Source organism: Antechinus flavipes, chromosome 4 (genome assembly GCF_016432865.1).
Source record: "Antechinus flavipes isolate AdamAnt ecotype Samford, QLD, Australia chromosome 4, AdamAnt_v2, whole genome shotgun sequence".
NCBI lineage: Eukaryota > Metazoa > Chordata > Mammalia > Dasyuromorphia > Dasyuridae > Antechinus > Antechinus flavipes.
The window spans coordinates 2357189-2379343 of NC_067401.1; the positions used below are offsets into that span (position 1 = coordinate 2357189).

The following is a 22155-nucleotide window of genomic DNA, read 5'->3' on the forward strand; positions in this document are numbered from 1 at the left end:
CGTGCTCCCGTAAAAAATTATCAGCCACGCTTATCAAAAAGCAGGCTTGCCAAACGACTGGGGAGATGGGCTAACGTTGGGTTTTCTCACTGGCCTTAGGAATGAAAGGAACACTCGCAAAACAGCAAGAGGAAAGCGGACGTACTCTTCCGAATTGTCATTGGCTTTGGTGTTGCTCTTGACCAGGTAGTTTTCTTTCATTACAGCTTCCCAAGCCAGAGTTTCATTATCCTCATTTGTTACACCTTGAATAAAAAGGCAGAAAAGGTCCATGAGCGCTCTCTCCCCCTTCAAATGATCATGAACGTATTTGGGGAAATGTTTCGTGATTCCCCCTCCCCACCCCAGGAGGAGGCGAGTTTCGAGAGAGGAGGAAGGAAGCTTCAGGGTCTCATCTACAGCTGGCACCGAGTAAGTGCTTGTTGGATGGCGTTCGTTTGCCCACTGCTGCGGGCAGCTCCCCAGTCACTGGCCACTGGTCATTTTCCTTTTACTTCCAAACTTAACTGCTAAAAAAGCACTGAGCCAAAAGAATGGATCACCTTCAGAATCAGGCTTCTCTGGTGCCTTCATCTGAAGTGCTATTATTCTTTTTAGAAAAAATGGAAATCTGAGGGGCAGCTAGGTGGGGCAGTGGATAGAGTATCAGCCCTGAAGTCAGGAAGACCTGAGTTCAAATCTGCCCTCAGACACTGGACACTTCCTAGCTGTGTGACCCTGGGCAAGTCACATAACTCCAATTGCCATAGAAAACAAAACAAAACAAACAAAAAACAAATGAAAATCCATACATTTCTCTCTTATCTTTTTGGGTTTTAGTCTCTGGGCCCTTTCTGCAAATGAATCTTCTTTAGCTCATGGTTAATAACCGAATTATGATCGAGCAATTCTGGTATCCATATTTCCCCATATATGGAGCTCTATGCTTTCTAATTCATCATTTATCCATATATAGATCATTGTGTTTTCCAGTCCCTCCTGTATTCGTGTAACATCCAAATAAGCAACTTTGCCTCAGGAGTCTGAGTCAGGCAGCGTCAGCCTTGTCTGTCTGAGAAGTGTGTGCACCTCCAGATAACGTAGTGGAGGCAAACTGAAACCGGCATCTGCTTTTCACGGAAATAGATTCGTGCTCCACGTGCAGAGTGAGTGAGATGGCAACGGTTATTCCCTTAAAAGGTCACTGTCGTCCACGTTAAAAATAAAGGGCAAGGCAAAAAATTATCAAATTGTGCCTACCCTTTGATCCAGCAGTGTTTCTATTGGGCTTATATCCCAAAGAAATACTAAAGAAGGGAAAGGGACCTGTATGTGCCAAAATGTTTGTGGCAGCCCTGTTTGTAGGGGCTAGAAACTGGAAAATGAATGGATGCCCATCAATGGGAGAATGGCTGGGTAAATTGTGGTATATGAATGTTATGGAATATTATTGCTCTGTAAGGAACGACCAGCAGGATGAATACAGAGAGGACTGGTGAGACTTACATGAACTGATGCTGAGGGAAATGAGCAGAACCAGGAGATCATTATACACTTCCACAACGATATTGTATGAGGACATATTCTGATGGAAGTGGATTTCTTTGACAAAGAGACCTAACTAAGTTTCAATTGATAAATGACGGACAAAAGCAGCTACACCCAAAGAACGAACACTGGGAAACGAATGTGAACTATCTGCATTTTTGTTTTTCTTCCCGGGTTATTTCTACCTTCTGAATCCAAATCTTCCTGTGCAACAAGAGAACTGTTCGGTTCTGCAAACATAAATTGTATCTGGGATATACTGCAACATATCCAACATATAAAGGACGGCTTGCCATCTAGGGGAGGGGGTGGAGGGAGGGAGGGAAAAAAATCGGAAAAGAAACGAGTGCAAGGGATAATGTTGTCAATATAAAGTAATCATTAAATAAAAAAAATAAAGGGCAAGGAACTTCAGAGACATTAAAATCGGGAAATCCCTTCTTTTCTGGATGGGAGCTCGAGAAATCAGGAGAGATGCTGGGGCTGAATATATAGGTTTGGAAAACACTTTCACATAAGTTAGAATTAAATCCGTGGGAACTTAGGAGATCACCAAGAAGACAGAGCAAAAAGGAAGAGGGTATGGGACAGAACCCGGGTACCCCCGCACTTAGGGCGCGGGCACCGATAATAATTCAGCAAGGAAGACTATGAAAGAGCAGTTAGACATCCAGGAGGAGCGCTAGGAGAACAAAATGTCATCAACACCCAGGGAGGGGGTGATGTTCAGAGGGAGAGGGCGACCCAGCGGCTGTGGAGGCCAGAAAAGGAAGAAGACAGAAAAGGCGATTGGATCTGACAATGAAGAAACAGCTGCTAGACTTGGAGACAGAAGTGCGAGTTTGCATTGAGTGTTAAGGATGGAAGCCAGACTGGAGGAGGTGGAGAAGTGGGAGCCGGTAATATTCAGGAAGAAGGGATATAGACAAGTCTCTCCTTCTGTCCTCCCCCCCATTAAAAGTAGAATTGTCAAGAAAGATGATTGAGAAAAGGCACTAGACTTGTTGCACCCAAATACAGCCTTTTGCTAAATATTTCAGGGCAACGCTTGGGGAATTCCACTTAGATTCGGCTTAGTCATAGAATCAGCGCTCTGGCACTGAGAGGAATATTAGGGTTCATGCAGCCCCACAACCCACTCTCTCACCATCTCTTTTCTTTCTCTGTCTCTCCCTTTCTCTCTTTGCCTCTTTGTTTCTGTATCTATCTCTGTCCCTGTCTGTCTCTGTCTCTTTGTGTATCCTCTCTGTCTCTCCCTCTCTTTCATTTCGCCCCTGTGTCTCTGTCCTGTAAACAATATTTCCGTGTGAAAATGTGAGAACTCCCGCCATCTGTAACCTCCCCAGGAGGAGGGCCATGTTGGGTGGGGCCGTGTTAGGTGGGCCTGTGCTGGGCGGGGCCGTGTTGGGTGGACTTTTGTTGGGTGGGGCCATGTTGGGTGGGCCCGTGTTGGGCGGGGCCAGTTTAGGTGGGCCCGTGTTGGGAGGGCCTGTGTTGGGTGGGCCCGTGTTGGGTGGGGCCAGGTTAGGTGGGCCCATGTTGGGCGGGGTCGTGTTAGGTGGGCCTGTGTTGGGCGGGGCCAGTTTAGGTGGGCCCATGTTGGGCGGGGTCGTGTTAGGTGGGCCTGTGTTGGGCGGGGCCGTGTTGGGTGGGGCCGTGCTGGGAGAGCCTGTGTTGGGCGGGGCCGTGTCGGGTGGGCCCCCGCAGACGCAGAAGCCGAGACCACTTACAGCAGGCCGAGGAGCCGGCGTGCTTGTCCTTGCAGCAGCACCGGAAGCACTTCTTCACCACCATGTAGAAGTAGGCGAAGACCACGAAGGGGAAGGGGATGTTGAGGCGGCTGCAGTACTCCTGCACGAGGAAGTAGCGCTGGAACTTCCAGACCTGGTCGTTGTTCTCCTGCACCGTGCCCACCGTGTACCTGCCGTGGAGGAGGAGTCGGGATGACTTCCAACAAGTCTTCCACCCCCCTCCCACCCTCCCCCTGCTGGCTTTAGAGCGGGAGGGGGAGACTGAGGCCACGGGAAATAAGTGACTCGTCCAAGTTCACCCAAGTGACAGGGGCGGGATCCGGACCCAAGTCCTGTCTCCAAATCCAGTCTGAGTGTGCGCTCTCGTCTTCGTTCCACTCCCCTCCCTCAAAAGGCAATTGTTTGTCAATAAGTTCCTAGGAGAAAATGTTCTCAAACCCGACTGAGCTGCTTAGTGCCCGCAGAGCTGGGCCGCCCCACAAAGCCCTGGTCTAGACGGTCACCGAAGGGGAAGGTTTCTGCACCGAGCGTCTGCACCGAGCTCCCGATGGACACCGTGAATGCAGGATCCTTCCATGCCTGCCAAGGGAACTGTGGGCAGCTACTTTAAACCTCCAAGTGCACGTTGGGATTGCCAGTCCCCGTTCCCGGCCAAGCTGACAGACAGCCTGAGATATGGCAGCTGGACGCATCACCCCAGTCTCTCTAAGAGAGTATGAGGAAAAATCAACGAACCTCGGCCGAAGGCAATCATGGAAGGCTTCCTGGAAGAGGTGGCACTAAAGTTGGGCTGATTTCCCAGGTTAGACCATCCAAAGTTTGGTTAATATTGCATCACACACTCTACATTCCACCCAGACCGACCTCTTTGCTTCCACCCGTAGCACCTCCCCTCCCCTTCCTGATCTTTTGCCCTGTTGGCCCTTTATTTCTTGCGCGGTCTCCTTCCTCTCTGCCTTCCCAAACCCTTATCTCTAAAACTGGGGGGGGGGGGGCTGCCTCCCACACAGAGCCTCCCTTCATCCTCTGCAGTGCTGCAACTCTCCCCTCCCCGACATCACTTTGATTTGCTTTGTGCAGTTTGTGATTGATCTGGGCGATTTTTGTCCACCCCCAATAAGAACAGAAGCTCCTTGGGAGGGCAGCCAGTGTTTCATTGTCATGTTTGAAACCCTAGTACGGTGTTTAACCACAAGTGGGTGCTGAATAAATGCTTACTGAAGAAAAAGGGAGGAAGGAAAGGAGCGAGAGAAGGAAGAAAGGAAAGAAAGAAGGGAAGGATATGTTGAGAACATAGTCTCTCCAAGCGCCTACATCACCACTTATATTCCCCCTCTCCAACTGGGAAGCCCCCTAGTCCGTACCCAAACATGGCGACCAGCAGGTTCACCAGCAGGATGTTGGTGGAGAGCATGTAGATGCACACGAGAGGGATGGTGATCCACTCAGGGAACCGGGGCATCCTGTGTTCATCCAGCTCCACACACAGAGGTTTGGACTCGTTCCCCGTGAAGGTGCAGTGGGAGAGATCGTAAGTGGTACCTAGGACAGAGGCAAGTTAATGAGGCTCTTGGAGGGACAGAGAGGGGAGGGGGCTTCGCTCCGGAAGGTGTTTCAGGGACCGCAGATAAATGTTCTGAACTCAAATCTGCCCTCCAATATTGGTTATCGGTGTGACTCTGGACGAGTCACTTAATCTCAGCCTATCAGTAAAGTAGGAATAATGATAGCACCAGGGCGGCTGAGAGGATCAAATGAAGTACAGCTATAAAGCACTTGACAAACCTTATAACACCATAGAGATCTTTATGGTTATTTTTATGATCTTTTTCCTTCAAAAGATTGGGAGAGTGATTTTCAGCCAGAAATGGAAGGAAGTGGGGGCAGGGGGTGTAGTGTTACATGGGGTGGTGGACAGAGAGACTGCCTTGGAATCAGGAGACTTGGGTTCAAATTCTGATACATCGTGGCATTGTGACTCTGGGTACCTCTCTAAGACTCAGAGCTGCAGAAGGAGGTGCTGACCCGGATTGCTGGATGGAGTTTCCTCACCCGGGAGTTCCCTATTCCAGTGGAATCTCAGGCACAGTTCCTGTAAGTCTCTCCAACTGCAGGTAATGGAGCCCACCCAGGGCATCGGTGTATAATGGACCAGTGTCAAAAGACAGCGCTCTGAGAACTCCCTGATTAGCTTCTCGGGACCGCACTGGGGTCGCTAAGTCCTGCCGGGTTAGGCTTAGAAAAGCTCCCTGCTTATGTCCACTGCGATCAGTTAGTCAGGGAGCACTTATTTAGTGTCAGCTGCATGCTGAGCCCCGGGGAAGCACTGGACAGACAAATACAGAAGCCGTCCTCCAGGGCTGCTAATTAACTAGGCACAAACGAGCTAGTTCGGGCCAGCGGAGAAGGTAATGGTTGCATAACAATTTTAGTCAAATAGAAAATACTGTCTCTTCCATGGTGGAAGAGACTCTTGGAGGCCGCTGAGTTCAGCCCCTCATTTTGTATACCAGGAAGCTGGAGGTCAGAGATGTCCGATGTCTTACCCACAAGCCCATAGGTTGCAGGAAGCAAAACCGGGATCTGATCCCAGGTCTTCCAGCTCCAAGTTCAGTGTTCCTCCCCTTGCACCAAGCACTGAATTTATTAGTCACTATCACGTGCCAGGCGCTGGAGGTGAGGCAGTCTGAACACCCCCCTGACAGAAACGCGATGTCCATCAACTAGTTTTCATGTTCTTTGGAGGGAGTCAGTTTTCACCTTCCCATGGCACCGCTCTATGTGGCAGAGACCATTTCATGGGCTACCATGCTGGCAAAGCTAAGGAAACCATGTCTAATGGTGACGGATCCCTCTTCGGGCCAGTTCAGGGCAAATTGAACCAGGTTCCCCCGATAATGGCGGGAATCCTGAAAAGTGCATGAAGAACGAGGATTCCTCCCTCAAGCTCCATTCCATGAGCATTTATTCACCCACTGTACAGCTGAAGACCAAATCAAAACAGTCCCTGACTTTAAAGAGTTAAAATTTTTTGCACTGGGGGAATGTCCCCGCCCCCAGTCACAAAACAAACCCTTTGTTCCTCCCCCCAGCATCCCTCTGCCCAGCCACGCACACGTGCATTAAATGCCCGGGACCCAGCCTCCTGTTGGTTACCATCCACGTCACTGGGCACCTGGCCGAACATGGCCAGGTAGGGCTCGTAGATCACTGAGCGGAAGATCCACTCCCACCGGTGCTCGTTCTGCCTGAGGATGCCCTGCCGCGCCACCCCGAAGGCCACCATCCACACCGCGAAGAGGAACAGGAAGAAGAAGACGTCGATGAGCTGGAGGAGAAGCAGGGAGGAAAAGCCCGTGAGAGAGTCGGTCACCACCCCTGAGTGAGCCCAGCCTCCTCATCTCCTGGTAAATGTATCGGGAGCGGGGCCGTCAGTGCTGACCGAGCAGGAGAAGGTTAGAACACTCCTGGGACCGAAAAGAGCATCCACCTCATCCCGGGCAGTGGCTTTGAAAAAGTCCGTCTGATTTGTCTCCCGTTAAAACCTCTTCTTTCTCTTCGTGCTCTGGTGATTCAAAAGGCGGGTCCAGAGGAACACCCCCGGAACCTTCCACCAGAGCCGAAAGGCTTCGAATGCTAGCTTGGGGCTGGGCTTTCTGCCTCCGGCCTTCAAAAGCAGGCTATTCCGAGGCTCTCTCTGAACGTGAAAAACAGCCTTGCCAGACGGCCTCACACTGCGGATGGCAGGAGGAATTCTGCTCCTGCTCTGCCTGTGGGAAGCTGCCCCCCCCATCCGTGACGTCGTAAAATAGAAAGAGACTCTATATTCAAATCTTGGCTCAGCCATTTACTTGCTGTGACTTCATTCTCAACACCTAACTCGCTGGGTCTCCGTTTCTTCCTTTCTAAAATAAGGGACTTGGACTCGAAGGATGATCCCTCAAGTTTCTTCTAGCTCCAAATCCATGAACCTGTGCCCTCAACTTTTCTTAAAAACAAAAAAAGCTTCATCTTTTTAAAAAGAATGATCGAATCACAAGAAATTCTACTAAAGGCAAGGGAAGAGAAGCAGCATTTATCTGGACCTGCTGCTAGGGGCCTGGCATTGGGCCGAGGATCTACAGTATTGTGGGATTTCCATTTCTCCAACTCCCTTTTCATTTCCAGCTCCCAGACATGTCCCAAGCACTTGCTTGAGTGGCTAAAGCGACTTCTAACTCCCCGAAATGCCCTCGGTCAGTTGGCCACAGCCAGCCGGGCTTCGGTCCGGAGAGGGTCCCTTTGGGACGACAGCATAAGGTCGCGCCCTCGGGAGCCCCTCTACGCACAACTTCTCCCCGCTTGGTCGGAATCCCTGGTTGATCGGAATCCCTGGTTGGTCGGAGTCCCCGGCAGGCGCTTTCCTGAATCTTACCATCCTCTGCAGCATGATGATCTTGGGCCCCAGATTTCTGCTCACAGTGAAAATGTGGATGAGCCTCAGAGTGAAGATGATGTAATCCAGACAGAAGATGACACGGCCAGAATACAGGGAGCTTTTGTTGGAGGAGTGGAGCCTGTGGAGAAGAGGAAGAAAGACGCGTTTCAGAAAGGCCGGCTTTGCTGCAGCAAACACAAAGGAGATGGAACCTTTCACGCGCATAAGTGGGGCTCCATTTGTACATGTACAAGTGCTAAGGCTTCCTCATGGAAAACGCCACACCGGCGTCCCAAGCAGGAGGGCCTTCTGGTTCCACCCGAGATACCCCAAGGAAATGTGCGCGTCTGCGTCTGGGGCCTTCTCGCCAGGAACACAAAGCTGGGGGAGCAGTGGGGCAGAATGGGGGTAGAAAGAGGGAAGGGGGAGACCCTTTGCAGGGTCGCGCCCGACGTGACAGCATTAACGCGCGCTTGCTCCTGGGAACGCTCTGCCGTGCGCTTCCTTCCAAGCTCAGGCGCTGGCTTCCACAGGAGGGTTTTCCTGATTCCCCTCGGCCTCTGCTGCCTTCCTCCCTCTCGGATGACCTTGTGTTATTCCGCTCACATCTGGGTAGAGAATCGCCACTGATAGAACGTCCGTTCCTGGGGTGCAAGGAACTGTCTCTGTTTTTATCACAAGGACCTACTGTGGTGCCTGGCACACAGTAGGAATTTAATGAATGTTTGTAGAGGGATTAGCTTTGGTTCTCAGATGAATAGATTTCTAGAGCAAGACAGAGGGGAAAAGGTGGTCTCACTTCTGCCCAAAGGGATCTGCCCGGCAGTGACTAGAGAACCCCTGGAGGGAGGAACCGGGTGCATTGAATAATAATAACTGGCTTCATTCAACTCTTGGTACAGCTGTCTTCCCGAATACACCCGGCCAGTAAGCATTTATGAAGCACTTACGGTTTGTAATGTTATGTCATGTCCTATTCTGTCCTGTCATGTCCTGTATACGATAGTATATTATGTCACATCCCAACCCCACCATCCCAAACACTGCGCTAAGGGTTCTTTTGGAGACACAACGCCAGTGGCCACAAGGGTCTGTGCTCTCAGGGGCCTCACCTTCCAACCAGGAGACTGCTTAACGAGGCTCCTCCTCAAAGTAGTGACTACAGAGTGAGGAGCTAGTCAGTGTTTGGGGGGTGGGAGGGAAGGCGAGAAAGGCCTGCTCCAGAAGGCAGCTCCTCCGCTGAGCCCTGAAGGAAGGGCAGGATCCTGAGAGGTGAAGGGGAGCGGGGAGAGCATTCCGGGTGTGGGACAAAAGCCCAGAGGCGGGAACAACCTTCAAGCCAGCAAGTAACTGGTGTTAATAAATTGTGTGACTGGGGTGGGTTCCTCAATCACTTTCTTTACTGTTTATGCAGTTCAAGACACAAGCCAGCCTGGGGGCCTCAAAAGCAAACAAGTTAGGGGTAGCGAGGGGACGCAGTGGAGAGAGTGCCAGCTCTGAAATCCAAGGGACCTGAGTTCAAATGTGACCTCAGACACTTAACACTTCCTGGCTTTGTGACCATTGGGCAAGTCACTTAACCCCAATTGCCTCAGCAAAAAAGAAAAAAAAGAAGAAGAAAAATGAACAATTTAACTTAATCAGAAGCGATGGATCAGGAGTGTTTTCTGATGTCCAAATGTCCAGTGGGGGTGACCCAGAATTAATCTTAGGTGTGCGGGGTCCCCTGGTTTAGAGGCCAAGGATGGTTCTCTCTGGCTTGCAAGCACACAGACCATCATTAGCCCTGAGCAAAAGGCGCGCTGACCCGACACAGGCTCATCAAAGACCAGGAGGGAGAAGAACCTCAGAGGCTGTTTTGTCGTTTTCGTCACTTTTAAACCATAGCCTAGGAAGGTGATGATGACTCTAGTATTGGATCTTGTAAGCACTGTCAGATGGGGAAGTTGAATCAGATAGTTTTGCTTAATTGTTCAAGCTGGAGAAGAATTAAAAGGCTAAAATGATAAAGCCATCAATAAAAGGCAACTTTTTAAAAAGGTAAAAAAAAAAAACAAACAAAAAACCATAGCCTAGAAAGAGCTGGAGAAGACTAAGAGCTCTCCCGGCCAGTTCCCGGCACATGCAGGGGTTCCCCGGACGGCCCCCCGGGTTCTTCAGCTGCTGTTTGAGCCTTCCCAGCACTGGGGCAATTGCTTCTAAAATGTCCTCGCCTTCACAAGCAGCCCCTCCTCGGGGCCAGAACGCTGACTCTGCTTCCTTCTAAGAGATCTGCGCTCGACAGGAAGCAGTCGGAGAATTACGGGATACTCTGTTAGATTGCGGCTTCTACAAGCTGTCTAGGGAGCCTGTTAGCCTGTGGTGGCCGCACAGCGCCCTCCTGTTGGCTTTGGGGTCAAGTGCTGGGACGACTTTATGGCGGCACTCTGCCCATTATACAGCCTGAGACGCTGAGACGGACAGGCAGGTGTGGCCGGGCCATCGGAGGGGGCGTCCAGAGCAGTGAGGCTGCTGGAGAGGTGGTGGGCTCCCCCTCCTCGGACAGCCTGGAGCAGAGGATTTCTGGGTACGTCTTAGTGGGGATTTCTCCTGTGCAGAGGGTGGACTAGGAGGCCCTGGTCCTTTTACTACTCAGAAATTCTGTGAATCTATTAGAGTGACCTTTTTTGGCCAAGTCACTTTAGCTCCGTGGGCCTCAGTTTCCTCATCTATAAAATGAAGGGATTGAACTAGTTGACTGCGAAGGTCATTTCTAGTGCCGCCGTTAGCGTCCTCACAAGGATCACGTGACAGATGGTATCAGCATCATTTTACAAATGGGGCAACTGGACCTTCTGGGGGTCGAGTCCCCTGTCCACGTAGAAGAGGCAGGGTTGGATTCACACTCAGATCTGTAGCTCCAAGACCACAGTGTCCTGCCTGGAGATGAGAAGAGACCTTGGCAATGCTGGGGGGCTTGCTGAGCTTTTGACTTGGAGACCTCATTATGGGCCTCCCATCCGTCACGGAAGATGCACCTGAACTTTAACCTCTTCTCCATCTGACTGCGCACTGAAGAGCTCAGACACTGCAGGCTTTGGAACAGCCAGGGATGGCGCGGCAGATAGAGCACCGGCCTGGGATCAGAAGGGTCCGAGTTCAAATCCAGGCTCAGACACTTAATTCTTACTAGCTGTGTGACCCTGGGCCAGTCGCTTAACCCCAACTGTCTCCCGCTCCCACCCCACACACATAAGGGGAGTTTCTTACCGGAAGACAATCCCTGCTATGAAGTAAAATAATCCAAGAGTGTCCATGACATTCCACAGGTCCGTAAAGTACTTAATGCCATTCATGTACCACTACGGGACAGAAGAGGGAAGGGGGAGGGCATCGGTAAGGAGCGCGGACTGCCCACGTTCCCGCATCCTCCCCGATTTCCTCTGCTTGCTTTCAGTTATCACCACTCATTGGTAGTTGCTGTTCGAGGCACTGAGCCAGGTGTTCAAGGGACCAAGAGAAACTTTGACTCTCTGACTAATATTGGGGCATCCTGGGAATTATGACCATTCTTGATGTTAAGGTGGAAGTGCAGAACGCCAGCTGACAGCATCTATCTGTCTATCATCTAGTTCCTCCCCCCCAGGTTATCTGCCTGTCTTTTATCTAATCTATCTATCATCTAGCTTTCATCTCGTCTATCTATCTATTTATCATCTAGTTTGTCAACCTATTGATCTATCTGTACATCCATCCCTCTATCATCTATCTATCTATCTATTCCTCTATCTATCTCTCTCTCCCAATCTAGAAAGATTATCCAGATCTATGTATCCCATAGATTTCAGAGGACCAAGGAGTTCCATGAGATTATTGCCCAGGAGATGTAGCTGACAGATGAAAAAGCTGAGACACAAATCCAATCTTCCAATTAGAAGTCCAGCCCCAGCCTCGGAAATGGGAGCGCTCTCCCTTTGACACTTAATTTTTACGCGACCATGAGTACAGAGGTCATGTAATCTCTCTGAGCTTCATGTGTTTCATCATCTGTTAAATGGGGATAATGGCTCTAGTGCTTCCTCTGCATGGCTGTTGAAAGGAACAAATAAGATGTTCTTTAGAAATATCAGCCTTTGTTATTGAATCTAGATGCCTGTTTGTTTTTTTGGGGGGGGAGGCAATAATCAGATTTGTGATTTCATTATTAGGGAAGAAGCTCCATCTTCCAGTGAGGATCTTACATCTCCTAAAACCAGAGGATCTCAGGAGCACAGATCCAGAGCTGGAAGGGAACCCAGGGCCAAAGAGCCCGATTCCCTCATTTTGCAGAGGAGGTGGGGAGGGAAAATGTTTGGCCCCAGGTCACAAAGGTAGCAACCTGAGAGGAGAGATTTAAACTCAAGTCCTCAGCTGAATATAGTAGATAAAACATGGAGCCTGGAGTCAGGAAGATCTGAGTTCAAATTTCAGACACTCAATCTTGTTTGCCTCTGTTTCCTCATCTGTAAAAGGAGTCGGAGAAGAAAATGTCAGAGCACTCCAGTATCTCTGCCAAGAAAACCCCAATGGGTCGTGAAGAGCAGGACACTATTCCTCACATACGATCGATGACCAGATCTGGTGGCTTCTACCTTCCTGAGGGACTCTTCCTGTCCAATTCCTCCTTTCTCTTCCCTGCGTAGGTCTACATATGAATCTTCTTTCCTGAATTTCCCATCACCCACCCCTACTCTAAAATGACTTCCTATCTCATCTTCCTATTGCTCTCCTCACAGAATACTCCCTTTACGTAGTGGACATAGGAATTATTCTCTCCACAGAACATAGAATCATAGATTTGGAGCTGGCAGAGATTGATGAATTTCAATCTTTCATTACATAGAGGGAAACTGAGGCAGACAGAAGTTAAGTGACTGACCCAGAGTCACTCAGTTAGTAAATATCTAAGGTGAATTTGAACCTGAGTCCTCTTGACCTAAAGTTCTATGTCTTCTCTATTACGACATGACTCATGTCCTCAAAAATCTTTACCATAGCTCCCTGTTCCCTTCAAGGCCCTCCATAATCTGGTACCAACTCCCTCCTCTGTCTCTGTCTCCTCCTACTAATCTCCACCTTCTTCGCACTTCAGCGACAGTCTTTGGGACATAGCCTGTAGTTCCCTGCAGTCCCTGCCCTTCCTCACTCTGCTACATCCTCCACTTCCCCCTCCCCAGCGTCATTCCCCAGCATTCTTATTCATGAGACCCTCCCCGAATCCCCCACTTTTCCAAAGCTTCCCCTGGTCTCCCAGACTGGTAATCACTTCTTCTTGTAGGGGCAATCACCACCTTCACCACAGCTCGGGAATTGTCTCCATCCTTACTTTTGCTGCCTGGAATCCCAAGCTCCCTTCTAGATTCAACTCAAGGTTCTTCTTCCACGTGAGACCGTCCTGATCCCCCCTCCCCACCCTGCTCCAATGCTAGGGCTGTCCAAAACCCACCTTGTGTCTATCCACCCTGGGTGTAATGTGGGTTCCTTATTTCTCTACTTGCCGTTTCCTCTCCCCAGCTCCAGACGCTTTTGAGTAGGTGTTTAAAACTGATTTGTGAAAGAAGAAGGACTGGGGTTTTCAGGGGTTTTCAGGGGGTTGATGAAGGATTGCCCAGTAATGGGGAGATTGTGTAAAGTCCCTCCCGGTCTTCCAGCCTTACTTCCAACAGGAAACAGCTTTAGAACCAGCCCCTTTTGGGTCTGAGAGAACCCTGGTTCTGCCTTCTGAGAGGCCCGAGCCCCCCGGGACTGGGCCGCCCACCTGTCTCACTTCGTCGCAGAAGAGGACGAAGACCAGGGCGTAGAGGATGAGCTCGGGCGTGTGAGGCACGGAGTGGAAGTCCATGAGCAGCACGTAGGCGAAGAGCAGCAGGAAGGCGATGTAGAAGACCACGTTCCAGGAGAAGACCACGAATGGGGAGGTGAAGAACGCCAGATACGACCAGATGATCCTTCTGTGCCTGTCGATGGGCTTCTTCCTGGGGAGAGAAAGACAAGAACCGGGAGAGTGAGTCCTTTGGAAGTGGAGCCGGCTTCTTGGGAAATGGAGCTGCATCGTGGCTCAGTGTGCCTCCTCCTACAGGAAGCCCACTGGTCCCTCCAAGCACTGGACCCTTCCATCCCAGCCCAATCCACTCCCAATGACTTCGCACCTCCCTGCAGGCATTTTTTATATTTGCTGTTCTGCAATAGTTTGGACTCCACCCTTGAGGGGGTGGCCAGTGAATGAGTGAATAATGAATGAACGAGCGAGTCCACACTCCTTTGTCCATGACACAAGGTTAGCCCTGGGTTCAGCCTGCTCTTCGCGTTCCCTTTTCTAGGCGAATCAGAAGCCTGCCTCTAGAAGGCTATCCTCAGACAGCCCCCCTTTGCTCTCCTTGCTTCGGAACCGGCCATTTCTGCTCTCCCACCTCCCGGCACACTGCGCTGTACCCCAGGCCGGGAGTGTCCCGCTCACTTCCGCATCTTAAAATCCCTGGGTCTAAGATTTTAGTGTCTCGCATCATTCTGATCTGCCCCTCCCCAGCACCAATGCCCCTTCAGGTGACTTCAGACTTGCTCTGTGCCCACCTTCAGTATTCCACACTATCCTCCCACCGGCCCATTCATTTTAAAAATCTGATGCATTTTTAGGGCCTGTAGTTGCAAGGCACCATGGGAAGTTCCAAGCAGCTACGGTCATGCAAAAGAAAAGGGTTTCTGTGGATTTCTGCATGCATGTTCACTCAGGTAACACACACATATGCACGTAACACACACATACATAGCATGAGGAAGCGTGTGGTGAATGCCACTGGAGAGCGGGAAACTCCCAAGTACTACAGGAGTGACCCTGTTTGAGCATGACCAGATCACCTTTCCATCTCTGCTCTGCCTCAGGAAGTTGGCTGAGATGGCCACTGACGTCCAACCGGCTCAAAACCTATGGCCTAGCTTTTCTGGCCTCAGTTTACCCATCTGGAGCAGGAGGGAGTTAGATGACATGACTTTGAAGCTCAAAATCTAGAGCCCTTTGATAGAATGACAATCGGATGTGACTCAAATCAAGCTCAGTCACCGAGTGCCTGTTGGGGGCAGCTCCAAGAAGGGCCTGCTGTGACAAAGGGGCAATGGCAATTGCTGGAGGTTGCGTTCCTGGTCATCTGCCTTTTCATTCGCTCTCCTTCCCTGAATGAATCTTTTAGGAAAATCCTGGTCATTACCTGAAGGACACAAAGCCACAGCCGACCAAAGGGATGAGAAACAGGCACAGAATGATCTTCCAGTTCTTGGTGTCCCGAGAAATCTCTCCGTACCACTGCTTGGAAAGGAAATTCTGGAGGTGACAGAGACAAAAGAATGGAGGCCATTCTTTATCATGACGAGAGGACAAAAAGCATGCTTCCCCCAGGCTCTGCCACTGCCTCTGCCTAGAGATGCTGTCCCTCTGGATTAATGTCTATGGTCACAAATCTGCCACATCAGCTCGATTGTGGGCCTCAATGGAGAGGGAGAGAAGACGGAATCATTCCCACAAGGAGATAGCCTGCCCCCAATTCCCCCAATTCTTCCACCTTCAGTCGCCCGGGTTGGGCTTTGAAGTCTAGCAAACACAGACCCAAATCATGCTCAAACCTCCAATTACTATGGTCCAGCCTTGGGGTGGACTTTGTGATCCATCTATGAGCACAAATCAACCACTGTCTGGATGATTCACTTACAGACTATTCGCCCAGCAATCGACAGCATTCTCATAAGTGCATTCCTGTTTTCCTCCAGCACTTACTGCCGTGGATGTGGAACTGGCGGAAGGCTGACCATTATTCCCTCAATCCAACTGAATTCAGGATTGAGCAGCCAGGGTCTGCTGATTGCACTTGGCATGAGCCCCAGACCCCGCTCACAGAGAGCCTGTGCTCTTAGACATTTTTATCAGCGTCTCAGATGTACTCAAAGGGGGACTTATAATTCACTAGAGGAAAAACATCTAAACAGACTATAACCTTGGACTGAATCTAGTAAGCTAACACTGTATGATGCTGCAGAGCATAAGAAGATTGATGTTCCTCATCAGATGTGAAGGAAGAGGAAGAGGAGAAAGAGGAGAAAAAGGAGGAGGAGGAGAAGAAACTGAAGAGAAAATTGAGAAACAAAGAAGTGAACAGATCATCCAGGAACAGAAAGCCACAGAGGTGGAAAGAATTTTAAGAATATTTGATTTGTGATTTGATCTGTGATTCCCTTTTCCCCCTATCCTTGATATGATCCTAGGAGAAGACCTGGGATACATCTTATGGTCAAACCCAGAAAAATCTCAAGACTTCACTATCAACAGTATCCAGTCAAGCACTATCCATTGAAATTTTGAGCACCTAGCAGTAGTTAATTGCAGTTGTGATAAAAAAAAGAGAACACTCTTCTGGCAGAAAGAAAGCAGTTATTGTATGGGCTATAGATTCTGGATGTGTAACGTGAAGCAACTACTCTGTTGAGTTTTTTTTCCACTTTTGGTTTTTTGGTTTGGAGTTTTAAAATACTTTTTAAAAACAGAATGTTAGAATATTGCCAATCTTCAAGAACCTTGGCTTAATTTAATATATTCATCTAGTCATAAAAAGCAAAATTTAGAAAATAGGCTAAGCAATGAAATGCAGTTTTTTAAATGTAGGATTTTTAAAAAAAATAAACTTTAATATTCCAAAACAAACAAAAAAGATAACACAGTATGGAGTAAATATAAAAATGTACAATTTGGTCTAAAAATAAATCAGCATTTTACATACAAATGATAGAGGTTTAGTGAGATGGTGAGGGTGTCTGGAAACAATTTTTGTTGGCCTGCAAGGTCAAAGTAAGACAAGATGTGGTAAGACAGATGATAAAGGTGATGAGCAATTAGACTGCATTAAGGGGTGTAGAGGGCTGGAATTCTGGGAAAGTCTACTTGAAACAAGGATACTTATAACAAGGTATTAACTCGGTGGAATTGATGAGATAATGGTTCTCTAGTTCCCATATATACTTAGTACTTAGCGTGGTGATGTAAGGGTTCTCTAGTTCACACATATTCGGTGCTCAGCATTTAAGGGCTGAGAGGACTGGAAATGAGAGACTGTGACAGACACAGACTGTGAAGGAGACAATAAAGACTTTAGACTCTATTCCTGTCCATTCTGGTGGTGTCCATCCTGCTGAGACCAAGGCCCATCCGGAGGACCTACAGAAAGCTAGCCTGGACATTATAAAGGGATGTAGAATATCCCAGAATATGGAGGTGAAAGTCCTGCTTTACTCTTCCTGGTCAGCTCATATCTGGATCATTGGGTTAAGTTTCATCTTATCATATTTTAAAAGGGATTTGGCTTAATTGGAAAGAAGTGTGAGGAGAATGACTTATGCTTTTTGTGTAAAACAGGAGTGGGAAGGATGGGGGTGGGAATAGGGGAGGGGCTAAATCTGCAAATTCTATCCTGTCTTGAACCCTGAGGATCTCTGGGGGATGGAAGACAAAAGCAGGCAGGTTCTTGTTGAGTGGCAGGTTCTTGCTGGGCCGCTGACCCTGGTCCTGACGAGCACAGACCATTGAGGCTGGGGCTGCCTCGAGGACAGCTGTGGGGTCCTGGGATGGATCAAGCCTGGAAGACCTTCTGATATGGAAGCCCTTGGGTCAATGCGGCTGCAGAGCTGGACCAGGCGGTGCTGTCAGGAGGCAGTTTCCGACCTGCTCTCCCATTTCCCTTGCCTCATTTTCCCTACGGGAAAGGAGCCCTGCTGGCGACTGTCCCAGGGATCTGAGGAGGAAGCACCTGCTGTCTGGACATTTTCTAGACTCACACTGAGTTGGGCAGGTTCTCACCTGGACTCCCGGCTGTGCAATGAACTGCTGATCTGTGGCTTCCACGGCGAGCTCCAGACAGTTGCTGCCACCCCAAGCCTCACAGGTGTACACCAGGAGCTGCTCAGCGAGGTCTTCATCATTGCTGTAGCATTCTGTGAAGAGTTCTGAAACAGAGACAAAGAGGGTCAGAGACAGACACAGAGAGACAGAAAGAACTCTTCGGGGACACAGAAAGAGATGGAGATACACACAAAGACATAACGAAAGACCAAAGCAGGAATATGAAGGAAGGAAGGGTCACCGAGAAGAGAATAAGGGATACAGACAGACCAAGACTGAGATAAAAAACAGTCAGAGGAAGAGAGAGACAGAGGGACAGACACGGAGAGACAGAAAGAAGAAAAGAGGCAGAGAGAAAGATGCAGAAGCAGCGAGACAGTGAGGGGCACAGAGAAAGAGACAGAGAGAGACAAAGAGATGACCTTTGGGCACAAAAACTCAGAAGAAAAATAGCTAATAGCAGATTCATGGAAGGATAAATGGGGAGAGAGTAAGAGATGCCCTTGAAACAGCGACCTTGATGAGACCAAATCATCAGCTCCCTGAGCTACCTTCAGGCACTAAAAGATTGGGCAGCAGTGATCAATTATTGATTCACTATGAGACTGGAAAGCTTAAGGAGTGGGAGACCCAGCACTGAATGGCAGAAGTGCAGAAATGGAATTCAAGACCAATGGTCTGGGGGTTGTGGGTGTTTCTGTCTCAGTGGAGCAGAGTGGGAAGACACTAGCCAGGATGATCCTGCCAATGCCCTGTGTTCCTGCCACCCCGAAGCAGGGGCTTCTCTCTTTGGCAACTCACCCACAGCACGAGTTTCATATTCATTCGCCAGCTCTTCAGACTCCCCTGCAGCATTGATGTCATTTTTCACCTTGGCGAGGGTCTTCAGCAGTTTGCTGGCTCCTAGGGCTGCCAGAGTGCAACCCCTGGTCTGTAGAGGGACCAGGACAATGTCAAGACCGACTCTGATCACCCCATCCCCATATCTCATTGGAGATTCACAACCACTCTGGGAGGTAGGTGCCATTATCCTTCCCATTTCACAGATAAGGAAGCTGAGGCTTAGACAGATCAAGTGGCTTGTTCAAAGTCACTCAGCCAGTGAGATCTTCTGCTGCTTCCTCCCTTGGGGAAAGCACTTTAACATGCATGGTCTTAGTGTCTTCATCAGTAAGACGACAATGGTGGCTTGCATGACTTCTGAGCTCTTTTTCTATTTAAGATACTACTTGAACTTATTTAATTCAACTTGATGTTTGGTCTCAGGGGAGGGAATTCCCCCAAGAGAAGCCGACCACAGCACTAAAAATGCCAAAAAAGGGAGAAGAGATGCTAACAGGAATCCAAGCAAACTCTGCTCAGTCTCTCAGCTCCTTTACACCAGATCCTTCTGCCTCTGCAGAACAGAGCTCTGTGAACAAGCTTGTAGGGTCATCAAATCATACATGTAGAACTTGAAGGAACTTTGGACGTTACCTAGTTACAGATGAGGAAACTGAGGAACATGAAGCTACTTGCCCAAGATCACACAGATCAGGTATAAGAAGTAGGGAGCTGTCATTAGAAAATGCCACATAAACATTTCATTTCATTAACGAAAAGGTTAGGAGTAGGAGCCAGGTCTTGGGGAAGCCAGAGAAAAAAGTGGCAGAAAAGGAGAGCTCTTACCTGCTCCCAGATGACCTTGGAGAGCTCCCTCTTGTTCTGCAGAATGGCCCAGATGAACAGGGCTTGCAGGGGGTGCCTTGTAATTGGAGATACATCCTGAGGGGAGGGAGAGGATGACATCTGATCAGTACCGATGGAGGGGAATGCTGTTCTGTATGCTGACAAGTACCAGCCACCTGAAAAGGGGTCATTAACCTCAAGCCTGCTTGGCTAAGAAATGAATAAACTTAGGAAAGTGACTCATGCTTAGGAGGTGAGGCAATTTGAAGGAAGGAGTCCATAAAAGCAAACTCCCATGATTGATCTCAGTAACATAACAGATTAATCGCAGAACCACATAATTTTGGAGGCAGTTTTAGATGACTAAGCAGTAGCTGTTTAGTCCAATCCAGATCTGTCCAAAACTCCCCACTACAAAAAGCCTACTAAGTGTTCATGTATTCACTCAGCAAGCATCTAATAAGAACCTTCCCTGTGCCAGACACCGTGCTAGCCGCTGGGGATACAAAGAACAACAACAAAAGGGAGCAGACTGTGCCATTGAGATGGTTACGTTCATGGAGATAGGGGTGGAGAAGTGCCATTCATACTGAAAACTAATAACAAAATATATAAAAAGTAACTTATAGGAGGTGGAAAAGATATTTAGCCTTAGCTTTAAGATGTCCAGGGAGAAAGCCTACTTCATTCTGGAACAGTTCTAATTTTTAGGAAGTTTTTCCTGATATCAAAGTTAAAATGGCCTCTTTGTAAAAAAAAAAAATACAAAACCTTTTCCTATCATTACCCCAGGTTCTATTCTTGGGGGGCAAAACAGAAGACAAATCCTTTTTTCCCATTGGATGGCCTCTTATGTACTTGAAGTCAGTCATCATATTCTCCCCGTTCCCATTTCTCTTCTTTGGGCTACATGTGTCTTGTTTCTTCAACTGATCCTTAGATGAACGAGGATCCCTGCTCCATCTTGGTTGACTTTGACTATATCAATGATCTCAAACTGGGATGCCAGAACTATATTCAATATTCTAAATATGGTCTGACCATGGCTGTGGGTCATCTGCCTTCTTCCTGGAAGGCAGGCAGCTCCCAGTGTAATAGAGTATAATAGGATATATAGAACCGTTAGTCCCATAGCAATCACAGAGCTTGTACCCAAGTTGAAAATATAGAGAAAATAGGAGGAAATAGCAGGTTTTGACTTTTGTGTGAAGAACAAGCTTGAAAGTTAAAGCAAACAAGGGTCTCTGACATTAAGTGGAAGAGAAACGTCATCTTGGGTAATACAAAGTGGGGTTTCCCAAGATTAGAAACCACCACCTTTGCCCCTGTCCCCCTAGACCTGTGATTTCATTGGCATAGGGAAGTGCTAGTGAGGAAACTCCTTCCACCGATGAAGACTAGCACCTGTTCTACCACTTGCAATCTTAATAATGTATCTGGGATGGTGCATCTCAGCCATATATGAAGGGAAACTCCACTACCAAATACTGGACACGTGGCCATCCAGTGAAGGGCAGTCCACAGCTTCTCCAAGCCGCCCTTTCCATCATGGGATGGCTCTCATTGGTAAGAAATTTTTCCTGAAATCCAGCCCCCAATTCCCCCCTTTACAGTTGTCACCCATTATTCCTGGTTCCGTTCTCCAGGGCCAAACAAAACAAATCTGCCACTGAGATAACGTGCAAAGTGCTTTGTAGAGCTCAGGGCCCCACACAACCGCTGACTCTGATGGTGATGACATTGATGACATGATGCTCTTCAGATACTCAAAGATGGCTTTTATTTCACTCCTCCCATCCTCTGCCCTGAGAGCTCTTGTCCTGGCTAAAGCTTTTCCCTTCCTTCAACAGCCAGACTCAAGGCCATCCAGGGAAGCTCACATGGCGTGGGACTGCCATTGCCCCAATGAGGCCATTGTCTCCCTAGCACCAAGGCTAAGGGCACTGAGACACAGACGGGCCATCTGTGTTTGACCTGGAAGCGACTCTGGCAATAACCGAGTCCAACTCCAGCTTGTACAGGTGAGGAACCTGGGGCTCAGTGACTTGCCCGAGATCACTGGGATGGGGAAGGACAGTCACAGACACCTTAACCAACTACGCCCATGCATCTGACAGTGCTCTTTCAGAGGGGCCAGAAAAGCCCTCCGGGATTGAGCCGCGCCTCTCGCACCTGGAGCTCCAGGTCCAGATCCTCTCTGCTGCTCCTGTCTTCCTTCCTGTATCCCCTTCGGAAGTTTGCCACCAGCTTCCAGACAAAGGTGAGGAGCGCGTCGTTATAGGAGTTCTTGGCGATCTGCAGGTTGCGGTACACGAGAGTGCTGAAGTTGTTAGAGAAGAGCTCCGTGAGGACGTCATTGGTGAGGAACTTCCTCAGGTTGAGGCCGTTTTCCAGGAAGAGACGGACAAACTTGGGTCTATCCTTCACCAGGGCTGAGAACATGACTTCCTGAAGGTCAGCAGACTGCCAGAGAGAAAGGGAAGGAGCATTTATTAAGCACTTACTGTATATCAGATGCTGTGCTATCTTTAGAAATATTCACTCACATGCTTCCCACCACAACCCTGGGAGGCAAGGGCTTTTAAGAGTCTCATTTTACAGTCGAGAGAGCCAAGGCAGACTCCCAGGGCTCCACAGTAAATGCCTGAGGTTGGAACTCAGGTTCCCGACGGCAAGCCCACCCCTCTCTGCACTGCATCCCCCAGCTGCCAGGAAGGAGAAAGACCCCAGCCTAGGGCTTACGGCTCGGGACTTTGGGATAACAACTTTTGGGAAATTGCATTTGTAAAGTCCCTCCTTTGGTGAACCAGCGAGGAGACGTCTTTACAAAGGGTGTCAGGAGAAACCGTCCCAATGGTTCCCTGCCTGGAGCAGGTTCAGCGGGAGCTGTCGTCTTC

General features: G+C 49.0%; 1 protein-coding gene across 1 annotated transcript in view; it reads right to left on the minus strand.

Moving 5' to 3' along the window:
• Positions 1-3141: 3141 nt before the first annotated feature.
• The window catches only part of TRPM8 (transient receptor potential cation channel subfamily M member 8), a 48994-nt gene continuing 29980 nt past the window's right edge, over positions 3142-22155 (minus strand). The window contains exons 13-23 of the mRNA XM_051993200.1: positions 21431-21721; positions 19259-19354; positions 18392-18521; positions 17549-17694; positions 14916-15028; positions 13472-13688; positions 10945-11036; positions 7693-7834; positions 6435-6606; positions 4643-4820; positions 3142-3448 (exon numbers count right to left, since the gene is read on the minus strand). Coding sequence (XP_051849160.1) covers positions 3142-3448; positions 4643-4820; positions 6435-6606; positions 7693-7834; positions 10945-11036; positions 13472-13688; positions 14916-15028; positions 17549-17694; positions 18392-18521; positions 19259-19354; positions 21431-21721 — 1884 coding nt within the window. The remainder of the gene's footprint in view (positions 3449-4642; positions 4821-6434; positions 6607-7692; positions 7835-10944; positions 11037-13471; positions 13689-14915; positions 15029-17548; positions 17695-18391; positions 18522-19258; positions 19355-21430; positions 21722-22155) is intronic.